This window comes from Phocoena sinus, chromosome 14, assembly GCF_008692025.1.
Source record: "Phocoena sinus isolate mPhoSin1 chromosome 14, mPhoSin1.pri, whole genome shotgun sequence".
Taxonomy (NCBI): domain Eukaryota; kingdom Metazoa; phylum Chordata; class Mammalia; order Artiodactyla; family Phocoenidae; genus Phocoena; species Phocoena sinus.
Window position 1 is genome coordinate 77,625,618 of NC_045776.1, and position 18,599 is coordinate 77,644,216.

The 18,599-nt window shown below is 40.9% G+C and overlaps 1 protein-coding gene across 1 annotated transcript in view; it reads left to right on the forward strand.

Moving 5' to 3' along the window:
* The window catches only part of FBXW8 (F-box and WD repeat domain containing 8), a 114,455-nt gene that overhangs the window by 63,787 nt on the left and 32,069 nt on the right, over positions 1–18,599 (forward strand). Inside the window, exons 6-7 of the mRNA XM_032603687.1 lie at positions 2,285–2,481; positions 5,876–6,082. Coding sequence (XP_032459578.1) covers positions 2,285–2,481; positions 5,876–6,082 — 404 coding nt within the window. The remainder of the gene's footprint in view (positions 1–2,284; positions 2,482–5,875; positions 6,083–18,599) is intronic.

Genomic DNA, 18,599 nt, shown 5'->3' on the forward strand with positions numbered 1-18,599 from the left:
GGAAGCATGGAGTCCTAACCACTGGACTGCCAGGGAATTCCTTAAATCATGGTTTTTAACAAGTCTGGGATAGTCAAGCTCGTGTTTTAGACTATGCAAAATAAAACATCTCTGCTGGGCTTCCCTGGTGGCGCAGTGGTTGAGAGTCTGCCTGCCGATGCAGGGGACACGGGTTCGTGCCCCAGTCCGGGAAGAGGCACAACAGTGAGAGGCCCGCGTACCACAAAAAAAAAAAAAAACATCTCTGCTAACTGTGGCTAAAAGAAGGTGGTGGTGAGGAGGGATGTAAAATACTTATAAGAACCTCTTAGAATGTGGGTTAGTGGCTGTTTTCAGATGTTGCTAGTGCCTAGGTCAGTGCCTGGCATATAAAAAGTGCTCAATAATAATTTCTGGCATGTTACTTCATCTCTTAGAATGGCTATCATCAAAGACAAGAGATAGCAAATGGTGAGGATGTGGAGAAAAGGGAGCCCTCATGCAGTGTTAGTGGGCATGTAAACTGGTGCAGCCACTGTGGAAAACAGTATGGAGTTTCCTCAAAGAATTAACAATAGAACTACCATGTGATCCAGCGATTTGACTTCTGGGTATATATCTGAAAGAAATGAAATCACTATGTTGAAGAGATATCTGCACCCTCGTGTTCACTCACAATAGCCAAGACATGGAAATAACCTAAGTGTCCGTTGACAGATGAGTGGATAAAGAAGATGTGGTGTATGTATACAGTGGAACACTACTCAGCCATAACCAAGGAGGAAATCCTGCTATTTGCAGCAACATAGATGGATCTTGAGGGCATTATGCTAAGTGAGATAAGAGAAAAAAACAAATGCTGTATGATCTCATTTATATGTGGAATCTTAAAAAAAAGAAGAACCTCATAGAAACAGATCAGATTTGTGGTTGCCAGGGGTACAGGAATTGGTTGAAGGTGGTCAAAAGGTACAAACTTCCAGTTATAAAATAAATAAGTTCTGGGGATGTAATGTACAGCATGATGACTATAGGTAATAATACTGTATTGTATATTTGAAAGTTGCTGAGAGAATAGATCTTAAAAGTTCTCATTATAAGGAAAAGGACATTTGTAACTATGTGAGGTGATGTTAACTAAACTTATTGTGGTAATCATTTCACAGTATATACATATATCAAATCATTCTGTTGTACACCTTAAGCTTATATAATGTTCTGTGTCAATTATATTTTAACAAAACTAGAAAAAAATTATGTGTTGCATAGACAAATAAGGGAATGAATTAAGAACTCCATATGTTAAAACTACTGAACAATTATGTCCTCCCATTCTTCTTAGATCTCTCATGAAAGCATTTTTTAAAAAGTTACCTTTTGGCAAGGATAATTTTGGGGAAATTTTTCAGAATATACAAGGGGATGTTATAGTAAATTTCTCTCCTACTCTTGTCCCTTTTCCCTGGTTTCTTTCCTTAGAGGCCTTAACAATTCTTAACAATTTCTTTTTCATTGTTAAGTTTCTTAAGTATCCTTCCAGGATACTCTGTGTATACATTTGTGTGTATGTGTGCTTGTACATTTTTAAAAATGCAAAAGTAACATAGCATACTATACCACTATTCTGTCCTTCCTTTTTTCATTTAACAGTATATTTTGTTGATCATTTTATATAGCTCATGTATAAGGCTGACTCTTTTAATTACTCATTTTATTTAAATTCCAAACTATGGAGATACCATTATTTAAGTATTTCTCTATTGGTGGACATTTAGGTAGCTTCCAATCTTTTGACATAATTTAAAACGTAGTAACTATCTTATATACATTTGTGATTTGGTAGATATTATCAAATTGCCTCCAGAGTTAGTTGAAATAGTTCACATTCCTATGAACAATTTAAGAGAAAGCCTGTTTCCCCATATCCTCAAAAACAAAACGTTTTATGAAATTTTTTGTCTTTGTCAATTTGATTGGTGAAAAATAGTATCCTATTTTAGTTTTTATTTTTCTAATTGTGAGTGAATTTTTATATTTTTTAAATGTTTATATGTCAACTGCATTTCTTTTTCTATGAACACCATAGCACACTCATGTCCTTTGCTCACTTTTCAGTTGCTTTTTTCTTATTGAATCTTAGAAGCTCTTTATATATTAAGGAAATAGGCTCTTTGTTATATGTAATGCAGATTTTTTAACCAATTTATTATTTATCTTTTATATTTTCTTTATGTTGCATGATTATTTTATAATTGTGCATACTAAATGAATTTAAAATTGTTACCTGAATTTTTTTTCTACACAGGATTTCTTAATATTTGGGATCTAAGGACTGGAAGGTATCCTATTCATCGTTTTGAGCACGATGCAAGAATACAAGCACTAGCCCTCAGCCAGGAAGATGCAACTGTTGCCACAGCTTCTGCTTTTGATGTCGTAATGTTACGCCCCAATGAGGAGGGATATTGGCAAATAGCTGCAGAATTTGAAGTTCAGAAACTGGTGAGCTTTTAGTCTGGTCATTTTATTTTTCATTCTTAGAATCTCTGGGTCTGATATAAACAGATAGTAATGATGTTGGCTGTGCTCATTCACTCAGGGCTTCCTGTGGGCCTCATGTCCATAAATCTCACAACAGCCTTGCAGAGTAAGTAGTTGTATTTTCCTCATTTACCAAGCAGCCAATAAAATCTTAGAGCAGTGAATTGACTTGCCCCTGATAAGAAGTTGATTCTGACCTCAAGGCTGACATCGGGGTTGCAGTTTCTCATCACTGTGGTCCTCAGCCTCCTTCACATTAACAGAACGTTCACCCCTGGAAATCTGAGATCAGGATCTGGCCTGATACATAAGTGAAGATGAGTTCAGTGGTACCATCGCAGGCTATATGGGAAAGAAAGTTTCCATCCTACACTTTCTCCATCCGAAGATTTTCTCACTTGGCATTAAGGGTAACTCTTGAGTGAGTATAGATTCAAGTCAGTGTTAATCGGGTAGCCGTGTTCCATGACGTCATGTGTGAAGCTCAGTTAACCTTACTAGTTCATTACATAGAGCCTATTTCTGAGTTCACTTGTACATGAGCCTCAACATTTGCATGGTGGGAGATGATTTGGTGGTAAGAAGGAAGAGCTGAAATCTGTCTATGCTGAATTTGGATTTAATTTAAAGCAAACTTGATTTTGGCACTGGTGGGGGAGTGAACAGAAAAGCCAACACTGAATAATGAATTGATGGCCTGACGTGGAACAAATCCTGTTCCTGTCCCTTTTCCCCTGGTGAAAATCTTGTTAGACATGAATAACTAAAAAGCCATGGCATCACTGCTTCACCTCTGTAAGCTGCTTGTGCCTCTAATGCTCAGCCTCTGCGGTTCTAGTGTAGTGTTCTCAAAACTGCCTGATGCTGTCTTCTTCTCTTGGGGTTTTATTAGAAAAATGTGAAAGTACCATATTTCTGTCTGTTCTCAAAACTACATAGTGCTTGTTATTTGGTTTCTGCCTAAAGAACACTGTAGATCAACAATAGCTATATGAATTCAGACAACTACTTGAGACGTGAGTCCCTTCAGAAAGTGCAAATCCGGCCTTGGCAATAAGGTGGCATCCTGGCATCGACCGGAAGCTTTCTGAAGTTGTTTACAGTTCCCAGAAGATGGCACAACCGCAGTCAGTCTGAGCCTCTTGGTCTATCACACATCCAGCATGAAGGTGAATTAAATGGCTAGACTGAGGATGTTGATTTTAGGAAAGCAAGAAGTGATTTTTAGGATAGGGGAGAGAGGAATGAAGCGGCCATTGCTGGAGCCCTGTGTTATAACGCTCTTTATGTGTTATTTCTCACCCTGGATGAGGGCTGGCCACAGAATGTACTGTCTCTGGAAAAGGCAGCCCCTGGCCCGGGCTGCTGGGCCATCTTTGTCTTCCTCAGATAGGCTCCCTGAATCACAGTGGCAGTGTTCCCAGGTTGGTAATACTGGCCTAGAACAGCTGTCCTTCGCGATGGGCCCTCGGCTGGGGATGTGGGGCCACTACTCACACTGTGGGTCCTCAGGGCTAGCAGAGCCACCCAGATGTTTACTCTCTCGAGCGCTTCTGGACAGTTCTCAGGATTCAGGTCTTTGAACTCGTTTGGCTTCTTGTCAGGGACCATGGATTTTCATAATCACATAGGTGGCTTACCTTCTGCTTCTGTACTCTCAGAATTCACTCAGGGAGGTGAAAACCTGATGTAAACTGCACTCGGGGGAAGCATGCCACTTAACGAACATAGGAAAGCAAGTTACTCTTTTTTTTTTTTTTTTTTGCGGTACGCGGGCCTCTCGCTGTTGTGGCCTCTCCCGTTGCGGAGCACAGGCTCCGGACGCGCAAGCTCAGCGGCCATGGCTCACGGGCCCAGCCGCTCCGCGGCATGTGGGATCTTCCCGGACTGGGGCACGAACCCGTGCCCCCTGCATCGGCAGGCGGGCTCTCAACCACTGCACCACCAGGGAAGCCCAGCAAGTTACTCTTAAAGGCAGCTCCTCATACCTACGCAGATTAGAGAAAGTAGTAGCAGTGATGCGGCCGGAGGGCTGTGTGGCATAAAAGTGCTTGCAGTGGCCTTCCTACCCTAGGATGGCACTGAAACCGGGAGAAAGTAGATAACTCGGGTGCTTTTAACCTTTTAGGAACACATTTTTGCTATTTGCACAAATGTTAAAATGTGATTTCGGGGCTTCCCTGGTGGCGCAGTGGTTGAGAGTCCGCCTGCTGATGCAGGGGACGCGGGTTCGTGCCCCGGTCCGGGAAGATCCCACATGTCGCTGAGCGGCTAGGCCCATAAGCCATGGCCGCTGAGCCCGCGCATCCGGAGCCTGTGCTCCGCAACGGGAGAGGTCACAACAGTGAGAGGCCTGCGTACCGCAAAAATAAATAAATAAAATGTGATTTTGGCTAATTTGGGAACTGAGTGAATTTTATGTTATTTATTCAGTTTCTTGTGAAAAAAATAAAAACTTTTATTTTTGAATAGTTATTCTAGCCTTGTGGTTCAGAATTTAAAAAACACAATAAGGTTTACAGTAAGAATCTCCTTTCCACTCTGTCCCACAACTCTTTTCCCTCCCTGAAGGCAGCCGTTGTTAGTTAGATTTGTGCACGTATAAGACAAGCGTGTCACAGACTTCCTCTGCCCCACCTTTACACATAGTAGCACACTGTGAATCCTGTTACCTTGTTTTTTTCCCCCAAATTTATCTTAGAGGTGACCCCGTTAGTATGAGTTTATAAAGGTTGTCTTCCTGCTTTTTTCTGTGACCACATGGTATTCCAATACATGGATGTACTGTAAGTTATTTAATTAGTCCCTTAGTAAGGCATGTTTAGGGTTTTCTAGTTTTTAGCTATGACCAAATAGTGCTACAGCAAATAATGTTGTACACAGTCGTTTTGCATAAATGTGCGTTTATTTGTAAATAAATTCCTAGAAGTGACTTGCTGTGTCAGAGCCTATGCTCATCTGACATTGTGTTAAGTGTTCCCAGATTTTGGACCAGATTACATCCCACCAGCCTTAATGGGATCCATAAATGTGGTTGTCCCCTCTCCACTTCCAGCCCAATGTCTTATCAGACTAATTGATCTTTACTGATAAGACAGATGAAAATGCTATCTTGGTGAATTTTCACCTTTTATTTCTCTTGTTAGGAGTGTGTTGTGTTTCTTTTACGATGAGCATCTTTTCATTTGTGTAGGAGCTGTGTTTCACTTCCTGTGAACTGGCCCTTGGCCCGTCTTTTTCTGTTGGGTTGCTGGTCTTCTCATTGATGTGTAGGAGGAATTGTGTATTTTTGAGCAAGTCAGGATGAATTGTAGGCGAGACCTGAAGGACTAAAATGACTCTTATTCTTTAACAGGTTGACTACCTTGAAATAGTTCCAGGTACTGGAAGGTATCCTGTGGCCGTAGCCACTGCTGGAGATCTGGTATACCTGCTAAAAGCCGAAGACTCTGCCAGAACCCTCCATTATGTCTACGGGCAGCCTGTCACATGTCTAGATGTCTCCTCCAACCAGGCTGCTTTTGGTGTGAAGAGTCTGGGATGGGTGTACGAAGGAAACAAGGTACAAAAATAGCAAGATGTGCAATTAACAAAAAAGAACATGGATTTTATTTTTTTAAAGGCAATTTAAAAATTAAAGATCTCTAATATATTTTTAAAAGATATGTTCAGGTAATATATATCAGCCTGGTTAAAAAAAATTCAGGTAGTTCAAAATGATATAAGTAATTGTTTTCTTTCTCTTCCCTTCCCCCAGCCCTACTCCACAGAAGAAACTATTAACAGTTTTTAGGTATCCATCTAGAAAATTTTAATGCATATATAGGTACATTTATACACTAAAAAACATACCTTTGTTGAAATGAGATCATAGTGTACATACTGTTCTGTGCCCAACGTTTTTATTCAGTAATGTACCCTGGAGAGCATTCCGTGTGAGCTCCCTCTCCCTAGAATTCCAGCGATGCTTACAACCCGTAGTCTGCTTAACCAGTCTCCTCACTAGTGGGCATTTAGGTTGCTTTCTCTGTTTGGGCTGTTACAGACAGCGCTACAGTGTGTGTTGCAACTTGTAAATCTCTAGGATAAATTGCTAGCAATTATGTTGCTTGGTCAGAGGGTTGATGGACATTGCCAAGTTGCCTTCGAAAAAGGTTGCATCAAAATTTACATTCTTATCTTTGTAAAAGTGCCTCTGATACTCTTTCAGCCAGAAACAAGGAGATAAGTTTTTAATTGAAATTCTTTGCATGATGACTCAATTTTATCACTACTTAGTATTTTACCATCCTGACTGTAGGCCAAGTACTTAGTCTTAAAGCTGACTTACAGAACTCTTTCTCTTCCAGTGGAATCGGGGGAGAGGGATAAAGGTTCGTTTTATTTTGCTTTTCCTCCACTTTGCTGGGTCTTGACCCTGCTGGCAGTGGGTGTAACCCTGGGAAGGAACTTCTCTGAGCCAGCAGCTCCTCTGACGACGTCCTTCTCCCAAGGAAGGAGGCCCTTTTCACGTAGCAGTGTTGTGAACTGGAAAAGAGCCAGTCTCTGGATGCACACCGTCTGCGTTCCAGCTGCAGGCCTACCACCTGCTACTCTGTGTGACCTTAAACAGGTTGCTTAACCCTCGTTATGCCTCAGTTCCCTCATTTGTAAAAGGGAGTTCATAATGGTACCTACTTCACAGAATTGTAGGATTAAATGAAAACATATGTGTAAAGCTTTAAGCATAGTACCTGGCATTGGAGTTAACGATCACTGTGTGCTTCCTGTTCTTTCTAGCTCTCATAGTTTGAGTCTAGCCTCTGGTTGTGATTTTTACATCTTGTTTCTCCTATGCAGTCACCTGTAAGGTCAAATCTCACCTATCTAGGTGTTCACTGGTTTTGCAACATGGACTCCAATTATATGTGCTTCACCCAGGAAGCTAGATAAAGCCGTAGAAACTACATGTGGCTTAGTTTAGTCTCACTGTGAGAAGGGACCCCTTTGTGCTCAAGCTGGCCTGCTTCGCTGGAGCATAGTCAGCATATCTTAGCTGGAAAGTCTGTGATGAAGTCATTCCTGTGTTTTGTCTTCCCAGGACGTGGGGGGAAAGGGACAGCAGTTGGTTTCCTAAGGCAGTTCCTTTCTTGGCCTTCGAAAACACTTTCTTTTCTGATCCCTGGTGAGCTCATTTGATGAGAGGAGAGAGACTGTTTGCTTTCTAATTTTTCATCCATCATGCTTTCAAGTTTCAGTTATCTCACTTATTTCTCGAGTTCTCAGTGTAGTGAGGTGATAGTTTATTTAATCCTAGCCTGGTTTAAATTTTTCATATTTTTAATAAACTTTTCACCTAACAGGTTCTATTTCTCTGACTTACCTGAGTGGATCTGTTTCTATAGTGATACAGTTGCAGTGGATATATTTGAGAAACCAGTTAAAGGGATAGCTCAGCACAAAATTAGATTGGAAAAAAAAAAAATAGACTGGGAGCATCCTTTAGGTGTTGATGTAAGTAAGCACTTCTTTGGATGCCTCTCAGTATTTCCAACCCAATTAAAAACCATTAGTTATAAGAATTAGCTGATTCTTATGTTAATTTGATAAAAATTCATTATTAAAAGTTTATAGTCCCTCTAATAACTTGTTAGCAGGTAGTTTTCATTGGTGTTTTAAAATTAAGAGTGGAAGTAAATTTGCTACAAGAATGTGTTTAAGTGCCTCTTTGAAATCTGACAGTAGCATTTAGTCATGCAAGTATTTTGAGTACACCACCAAACCTTCAAACACTTGTGTGGGTGGATGGGTTGTTGTTAGTAGTGCTGGTGGTAACTGCATTGAGATGCTTTTCCAACATGAACGCCACCCACTTGAACGTGAGGGAAGCCAAGCTTTAACTGTGAAACTTTCCTTATTTTTTGCAGAGGTAGGACTTTCTGTCTGATTATGTTTAATGGATTTTCTGCTTCCTCAGAAAAACCAACATTTCTGTGTGAATTAAGCCATGTAATGGGTGGCTCTGTGAGATTTTAGTAGCATCCTGCCACCCCATAATGTACTGTCATAATTCTTAAGTCTTATGTGCAGGCTCTGTGTCACCTTGCTTGTGAGCTCCACGCTTTGGTCCTGTCGGTCTCCATCCGGCCTGGCGGCACGTTTTACTAGGTTGGTATGCGACTGGGAGCAGTAGAGTTTGCCTGGAGCTGTGTCCACGTGAGGGTTTGTGTCTGTGCCTCTGGGCCTGTATGTTTAGGACTCAGATGAAGGCTTTATGAGAACACAGAGTCTGGTTTATCTTCCTTTATACCTGATACAGAACTGGGGGTTAGCTAAAGTCCACTGTTGATTAACTGTGATAAAAGCAGACATGAAGTTCAAATGTTGGTAATAGAATTTTAGTCAGGAACTGAAATTTCCCTGACCTGTAGGAGTATTTCAGCAGTGTTACTTTTGTTTACTTGGAAAATGTCTTTACACCATATGATGGTCACATTAGCATTTTATAGACACCACAGCTGTCTGAGCATCAGTCATAATGGTTCAGACGCATCCATTCGCGTATCTGCTAGCCAGCCCGTCATGTATTTATCGCGGAGAGTTACAGAGCACCAGTTGTGTCCTGGCGTCGGAGCATCAAAACAACATTGTGCACAGGTTTCCGCAGACGGGTACTTGTCAAGTAACTTAGCTCTGTTAGGAAACATACTTAGTTTTCTAAGGAAATGAAACCAAGTAACTTAGCAGAAGTTTACCCATTTAATCTTAAGAAAAGGCTTGTGAATACAGCTGGTTCAGTCATTGCCAGCTCTGGTAGGAAGGCTTAGAGAAGGTGTTAGTGCTCTAACATTAGGGGCCACGCTTGGGTTTGCCAGCATGTTCTTTCTTTGGCCACGTAAAGTTGTAGGGAAAAAAAAGGCTATTATCTATTTGCACTCTTTCTTAAAAGAGCAGATCTTTAAACATCTTTAAAAAAAAAAAGTATTTTTTGACTAGGTAATGCATTCACCTGATTCAGAAATCAAAAGACATGAAAGGAAAGGTGTGCAGTGGGATGACTCCTTCCCACTCTTTTCAACCTGCCACCCAGTTTCTCTTCCTGGAGCAGCTAAATCAGTGTTGCCAGTGTCTCGCACATCCTTCCAGAGATTTTTTATGCATATGTAAGCAAATTGTCCATACATGCCCTCAATCCCCTCTTTCTAAAAAATATAAATAGTAAAATACTCTATTTTTGTCCTGCCTCTTGCTTTTTTGTGCAACAGAATCTCTTAGAGATCATTTCATCATTTCTTATAACATAATAAAGAACTTCCTGGTAGGTTTTATTTTTTGCAATTTTATGATATTACACCTTGTAGTTGTACCTTAAGTAATTCTGCAACCCCACCCCCTATTGATGGATGTTAGCTTGCTCCCAGTCTTTTGCTATTGTGAACAACACTTGGTCCACATGAATGTATTTGTAGGATTAGTTCCTCAAAGTAAAGACTTGCTGGGTCAGAGGGTGCTGTGCCTTCATGATTTTGATAGCTGTTGCCCTCTATAGTAGGTGTTCCTTGGAAAGTGGAGGATGGCAGTGCATCCCATTCTCCTAGCAGTTCCTTAACATCTTTCCTCTCACAGGCTTTACAGAAGGGTCACAACAAAATGAGGCCAGAAGGAATAAACAGAGCTCTGTCTGGTCCTGCCTTCATTTAAGTTATTTTGTAGCTCTTTGCTTTGAGGATGAATGACCTCATCTAGAATCACATGCTTTACCTAGAATCAGTGCAGTGGGACTGACAGCCTTATCAGACCACCATTAGGGTGGACAGAGCTACAGCACACACTGATATGTGCCCCTTCTCGGCTTGTTTGCTACCATTTGAGGGAGAACCCATGGTTCTTTAAAGACAGTAGGCTCATCTGCCTCTTTTTTGTAAAATGAGGAGGGTTGGACATGTGACTTTTGGTCTCCTGTCCAGCACCCACGTTCCTTGATTCTTTTTTTTAAATTAATTAATTAATTTATTGGCTACGTTGGGTCTTCGTTGCTGTGTGCAGACTTTCTCTAGTTGGGGTGAGTGGGGGCTACTCCTTGTTGTGGTGCGCGGGCTTCTCATTGTCGTGGCTTCTCTTGCTGCGGAGCATGGGCTCTAGGCACGTAGGCTTCAGTAGTTGTGGCACGTGGGCTCAGTAGTTGTGGCTTGCGGGCTCTAGAGCTCAGGCTCAGTAGTTGTGGCGCATGGGCTTAGTTGCTCCGTGGCATGTGGGATCTTCCTCAGGCCAGGGCTCGAACCTGTGTCCCTTGCATTGGCAGGCAGATTCTTAACCACTGCGCCACCAGGGAAGCCCCCTTGATTCTTTAAGCAGTTAGGTGGTTTAAACTTTTCCCTTTACCTGTGGAGTCGTGTTGAGCTGGTCTGTCCTTGGAGGCTATTTGGGAGCTGAGGGTTTCTGAAATGGATTGAGGAACCCATTGCTCTCCTGTTACTTCTCTAACGGGATCTCCTAAGGGCCATGCTTATTGCTGGCAGGAATGATTGGGCAGGAAATTGTTTGGTACTTTTTCATCAATTCCTGTGTCTTTCTGGGCAGGGGGTATGTGGTGAGAAGGGCTGCTTGAACGTCTTTTACTTTTAGGTGAAAATGGACTCTTGAGTGTTGACGTTGCATTCTTGGGTTCTCACACTTCAGTGGCATAAATGATCTTAAAGGTAGTCGTTGCTAAGTGGCACATGATTGTAAAAGAAAACAAATGGAATAGCAGTTACTCTGGCCTCATCTCTTCATCATGTTGCAGGGCAAAGATCAGTGTCAACTCTCTTAATGTGGCCCTTTGTGCCCAAATAGCCCTTTAAAATTTGTTTTTAGTCTCATACTTCCTGAATCTGTCAAAAATACTTCCACCCATGAAAACGTTTTTATGATGCTAATCATCTTTATTAATTCTTTTGCTGCCTGAATTAAATTTTGCTCTCAGAGGTGGAGGGTTAGGAGATAGAATTGCCTCATTTAAGAGCATTATGTTGACGATGAATCTCATGCCTCATAAAGGAAGAGAGAGACCCACTTACAGCTCTCAGCATCATTTTGTGTATTTGGACATATTTCCTAATTTAGTTCTGAAGTGCTTGGCATTCGGTGGCAGATTGTATTTAGCAGCACGCGGCACGCATCCTAATCAGGGTGACGTGAGTGAAGTAATCCAGGAGGCTGGGGTGTGTTTGACAAGGACACTGGCTTGGCGCTGCTGCCTCAGCTTACATCACGCTGGAAAATAATTGCTAACGTCTCTTAGGATAATCATTCCCTGTACGCGGACGTGAAAAGACTCTGGATTGGTTATTGCACTCGTCACAAGTTGAAATACCTGCCTGGAAGAGCCTTTGGGATCAAAGGCTCATGGATTCTGGCACCATTCTCCATACCTACACCAGAGTATGAAATCCATCTTTCCTTTTGTTCAAGGTTCCATTCCAGAGGAGAACTAAAAACTGTATTTTACAAGCAGGATGAATAATTTGAAATTGAAAGTTCACAAAGTAAATAAGTATCTCATTTCCTCTTCACTTTCACCTTAAACCTTTAACATTTTTCATATTTATTTACTTTCTGCTTGGAAAAGTTTAAGAAAATAGCTCTTGGAGACCAGTTTTCTGGGTTGCTGAGTGATGTTGACTACCAGAGGGTCCACTTTTGTTGCTAACGTTGCTGTCATTGTGAACGACTGCTTACTGAACACACACTATTTGCTGGATATCTGACCGTGCTGCAAACAGGGATGTCTCAAACGTGACATCCACGTCGGGGCTTACCTCCTCGTGGGCTTTAACTGCAACTTAGTGATACAGAGGTGGTTTTCTCCATGTTGAGATGGACATGAGGTCGTAGGGAGACCTTCATGGTTAATTTGCTGAATTCCAAAGTACTGAAAAGTTATACAGGTAAATACGTAGATGAGGATTGAATATTCATATGCATTTTGTACATGTTTTAATATTAAAATGTATCGGTGGTAAGAGATTGGCTCAAGGTGGCGGAGTAGAAGGACGTGCGCTCACTCCCTCTTGGGAGAGCACCGGAATCACAACTAACTGCTGAAGAGTCGACAGGAAGACACTGGAACTCACCAAAAAGATACCCCACATCCAAAGACAAAGGAGAAGCTGCATTGAGATGGTAGGAGGGGCGCAATCACAATAAAATCAAGTCCCATAACCGCTGGGGGGGGTGACTCACAAACTGGAGAACACTTATACCACAGAAGTCCACCCACTGCAGTGAAGGTTCTGAGGCCCACGTCAGGCCTCCCAACCTGGGGGTCCGGCAACGGGAGGAGGAATTCCCAGAGAATCAGACTGTGAAGGCTAGCAGGATTTGATTGCAGGACTTCGACATGACTGGGGGAAACAGAGACTGCACTCTTGGAGGGCACACACAAAATAGTGTGTGTGTCAGGACCCAGGGGAAGGGAGCAGTGACCCCCATAGGAGACTGAACCAGACCCACCTGCTGGTATTGGAGGGTCTCCTGCAGAGTTGGGGGGCGGCTGTGGCTCACCACGGGGACAAGGACACTGGCAGCAGAAGTTCTGGAAAGTACTCCTTGCCATGAGCCCTCCTGCAGTCTGCCATTAACCCCACCAAAGAGCCTGTAGGCTCCATTGCTGGGTCATCTCAGGCCAAACAACCAGCAGGGAGGGAACTCAGCCCCACCCATCCGCAAACAATCAGATTGAAGTTTTACTGAGCTCTTCCCACCAGAGCAACACCCGGCTCTACCCACCACCACTCTCTCCCATCAGGAAGCTGGCAGAAGCCTCTTAGATAGCCTCATCCACCAGAGGGCAGACAGCAGAAGCAAGAAGAACTACAATCCTGTAGCCTGTGGAACGAAAACTGCATTCACAGAAAGATAGACAAGATGAAAAGGCAGAGGGCTATGTACCAGATGAAGGAACAAGATAAAACCCCAGAAAAACAACTAAATGAAGCAGAGATAGGCAACCTTCCAGAAAAAGAAGTGAGAATAATGATAGTGAAGATGATCCAGGACCTCAGAAAAAGAATGGAGGCAAAGATCAAGAAGATGCAAGAAATGTTTAACAAAGACCTAGAAGAATTAAAGAACAAACAAACAGAGATGAACAATACAATAATTGAAATGAAAAATACACTGGAAAGAATCAGTAGCAGAATAACTGAGGCAGAAGAACGGATAAGTGACCTGGAAGGCAGAATGGTGAAATTTACTGCCGTGAAACAGAATAAAGAGAAAAGAATGAAAAGACAGCCTAAGAGACCTCTGAGACAAAATTAAATACACCAACATTCGCATTATAGGGGTTCCGGAAGGAGAAGAGAGAGAGAAAGGACTCGAGAAAGTATTTGAAGAGATTACAGTCGAAAACTTCCCTAACGTGGGAAAGGAAATAGCCACCCAAGTCCAGGAAGCAAAACCCAAGGAGAAACACACCAAGACACATAGTAATCAAGTTGACAAAAAGCCAAAGAAAAATTATTAAAAGCAACAAGGGAAAAATGACAAGTAACATACAAGGGAACTCCCATAAGGTTAACAGCTGATTTCTCAGCAGAAACTGTACAAGCCAGAAGCGAGTGGCATGACATATTTAAAGTGATGAAAGGGAAGAACCTACAACCAAGATTACTCTACCCAGCAAGGATTTCATTCAGATTCGAGGGAGAAATCAAAAGCTTTACAGATAAGCAAAAGCTAAGAGAATTCAGCACCACCAAACCAGCTCTACAGCAAACGCTAAAGGAACTTCTCTAAGTGGGAAACACAGGAGAAGAAAAGACCTACAAAAACAAACCCAAAACAATTAAGAAAATGGTCATAGGAACATACATATCGATAATTACCTTAAACGTGAATGGATTAAATGCTCCAACCAAAAGACACAGGCTTGCTGAATGGATACAAAACCAAGACCCATATATATGCTGTCTACAAGAGACCCACTTCAGACTTAGGGACACATACAGACTTAAAGTGAGGGGATGGGAAAACATATTCCATGCAAATGGAAATCAAAAGAAAGCTGGAGTAGCAATGCTCATATCACATAAAATAGACTTGAAAATAAAGAATGTCACAAGAGACAAGGAAGGACACTACATAATGATCAAGGGATCAATCCAAGAAGATAATTATAAATATATATGCACCCAACATAGGTGCACCTCAATGCATAAGGCAACTGCTAACAGCTATAAAAGAGGAAACTGACAGTAACACAATAACAGTGGGGGACTTTAACACCTCACTTTTACACCAATGGACAGATCATCCAGACAGAAAATAAGGAAACACAAGCTTTAAATGACACAATAGAGCAGATAGATTTAATTGGTATTTATAGGACATTCCATCTGAAAACAGCAGATTACACTTTCTTCTCAAGTGCACACGGAACATTCTCCAGGATAGGTCACATCTTGGGTCACAAATCAAGCCTTGGTAAATTTAGGAAAATTGAAATCATATCAAGCATCTTTTCTGACTACAATGCTATGAGATTAAAAATCAATTACAGGAGGAAAAAATGTAGAAAACACAAACACATGGAGGCTAAACAATATGTTACTAAATAACCAAGAGGTCACTGAAGAAATCAAAGAGGAAATCAAAAGATACTGAGAGGCAAATGACAACAAAAACACAACGATCCAAAGCCTATGGGATGCAGCAAAAGCAGTTCTAAGAGGGAAGTTTATAGCAATACAACCTCACGAAAGAAGAAAAATGTCAAACAATCTCCACTCACACCTAAAGGAACTAGGGAAAGAAAAACAAACAAAACCCAAAGTTAGTAGGAGGAAAGAAATCATAAAGATCAGAGCAGAAATAAATGAAATAGAACAAAGAAAACAATAGCAAAGATCCATAAAACTAAAAGCTGGTTCTTTGAGAAGATAAACAAAATTGATAAAGCATTAGCCAGACTCATCAAGAAAAAGAGGGAGAGGACTCAAATCAATAAAATTAGAAATGAAAATTACAACAGACACTGCAGAAATACAAAGCATCCTAAGAGACTACTACCAGCAAGTCTATGCCAATAAAATGGACAACCTGGAAGAAATGGACAAATTCTTCCAAGACTAAACTAGGAAGAAACAGAAAATATGAACAGACCAATCACAAGTAATGAAATTGAAACTGTGACTAAAAATCTTCCAGCAAACAAAAGTCCAGGACCAGATGGCTTCACAGGTGAATTCTATCAAACATTTAGAGAAGAACTAACACCCATCTTTCTCAAACTCTTTCAAAAAATTGCAGAGGAAGGAACACTCCCAAACTCATTCTATGAGGCCACCATCACCCTGTTACCAAAACCAGAGATACTACAAAAAGAGAAAATTACAGACCAATACCACCGATGAACATAGATGCAAAAATCCTCAACAAAATCCTAGCAAACAGAATCCAACAACACATTAAAAGGATCATACACCATGATCAAGTGGGATTTATCCCAGGGATGCAAGGATTCTTCAACATATGCAAATCAGTGTGATACACCACATTAACAGATTGAAGAAGAAAAACCATATGATAATCTCAATAGATGTAGAAAAGCTTTTGACAAAATTCAACACCCATTCATGATAAAAACTCTCCAGAAAGTGGGCGTAGAGGGAACCTACCTCAAAATAATAAAGGCTATATACGACAAACCCACAGCAAACATCCTTCTCAATGGTGAAAAACTGAAATCATTTCCTCTAAGATCAGAAACAGGACAAGGATGTGCACTCTGGCCACTATTATTCAACATAGTTTTGGAAGTCCTAGCCATGGCAATCAGAGAAGAAAAAGAAATAAGAGGAATACAAATTGGAAAAGAAGAAGTAAAACTGTCACTGTTTGCAGATGACATGATACTATACATAGAGAAGCCTAAAGATGCCACCAGAGAACTACGAGAGCTAATCAATGAATTTGGTAAAGTAGTAGGATACAAAATTAATCCACAGAAATCTCTTGCATTCCTATATACTACCATGAAAGATCAGAAAGAGAAATTAAGGAAACAATCCCATTCGCCATTGCAACAAAAAGAATAAAATACCTAGGAATAAACCCACCTAAGGAGGTAAAAGACCTGTACTCAGAAAACTATAAGACACCGATGAAAGAAATCAAAGATGACACAAACAAATGGAGAGATGTACCATGTTCTTGGATTGGAACAATCAATATTGTGAAAATGACTATACTACCCAAAGCAATCTACAGATTCAACGCAATCCCTATCAAATTACCAATGGCAGTTTTTACAGAACTAGAACAAAAAATCTTAAAATTTGTATGGAGACACAAAAGACCCCAAATAGCCAAAGCAGTCTTGAGGGAAAAAAACGGAGCTGAAGGAATCAGACTCCCTGACCTTAGACTGTACTACAAAGCTACAGTAATGAAGACAATATGGTCCTGGCACGAAAACAGAAATATAGATCAGTGGAACAGGATAGAAAGCCCAGAGATAAACCCATACACCTATAGTGAACTAATCTATGACACAAAGGAGGCAAGGATATACAATGGAGAAAAGACAGTGTCTTCAATAAGTGGTGCTGGGAAAACTGGACAGCTACGTATAAAAGAATGAAATTAGAACACTCCCTAACACCATACACAAAAATAAACTCAGAATGGATTAAAGACCTAAATGTAAGGCCAGACACTATCAAACTCTTAGAGGAAAACATAGGCAGAACACTGTATGACATAAATCACAGCAAGATCCTTTTTGACCCACCTGCTAGAGAAATGGAAATAAAAACAAAAGTAAACAAATGGGACCTAATGAAACTTAAAAGCTTTTGCACAGTAAAGGAAACTATAAACAAGTTGAAAAGAGAACCCTCAGAATGGGAGAAAATGTTTGCAAACGAATCAATGGACAAAGGATTAATCTCCAAATATACAAACAGCTCATGAAGCTCAATATTAAAAAAAGAAACAACCCAATGAAAAAATGGGCAGAAGACCTAAATAGACATTTCTCCAAAGAAGACATACAGATGGCCAAGAGGCACACTGAAAACTGCTCAACATCACTAACTATTAGAGGAATGTAAATCAAAACTGCAATGAGGTATCACCTCACACTGGTTAGAATGGGCATCTTCAGAAAATCTGCAAACAACAAATGCTGGAGAGGGTGTGGAGAAAAGGGAACCCTCTTGCACTGTTAGTCGGAATGTAAATCGATAACAGCCACTATGGAGAACAGTCTGGAGGTTCCTTAAAAAAGTAAAAATAGAAGATACCATATGACCCAGCAGTCCCACTACTGGGCATATACCCAGAGAAAACCATAATTCAAAAAGACACATGCACCCCAGTGTTCACTGCAGCAGTGTTTACAATAGCTAGGTCATGGAAGCAACCTATATGCCCATTGACAGACAAACAGATAAAGAAGATGTGGTACATGTATACAATGGAATATTACTCAGCCATTAAAAGGAACGAAATTGGATCATTTGTAGAGACATGGATGGACCTAGAGACTGCCATACAGACTGAAGTAAGTCAGGGAGAGAAACACACATGTCATATATTAATGCATATATGTGGAATCTGGAAAAATGGTACAGATGAACCGGTTTGCAGGGCAGAAATAGAGACACAGATGTAGAGAACAAACGTACGGACACCAAAGGGGAAAGTGGAGGGGTGGCAGTGGTGGGATGATTTGAGAGGTTGGGATTGACATGTATACACTGATGTGTATAAAATGGATGACTAATAAGGACCTGCTGTATAAAAAAAATAAATAGAATGTATCAATAATTGATATAATTGTTAGTGTATTGTTGATAATGAATAGTTTTCACATGTTGTGAAAACCCTGAAATGCCTCCATAGAGCCCCAAGGGCTTCTCAAGACAATGTCTCTGACTTAGAGACCTTTGAGGACCCGACCACCTCTGATATTCTCTACAACCACGATGGGTGATTCTGCAAAAACTATTTCTTAGAACACTGCCACTTCTTGTAGAAGCGAAGAGTGCTTCAGGATCTCCAGTGATCCTGAGCTACTCCTGGGAGGGAGTGATGGAAGTTATAGAAAGTGA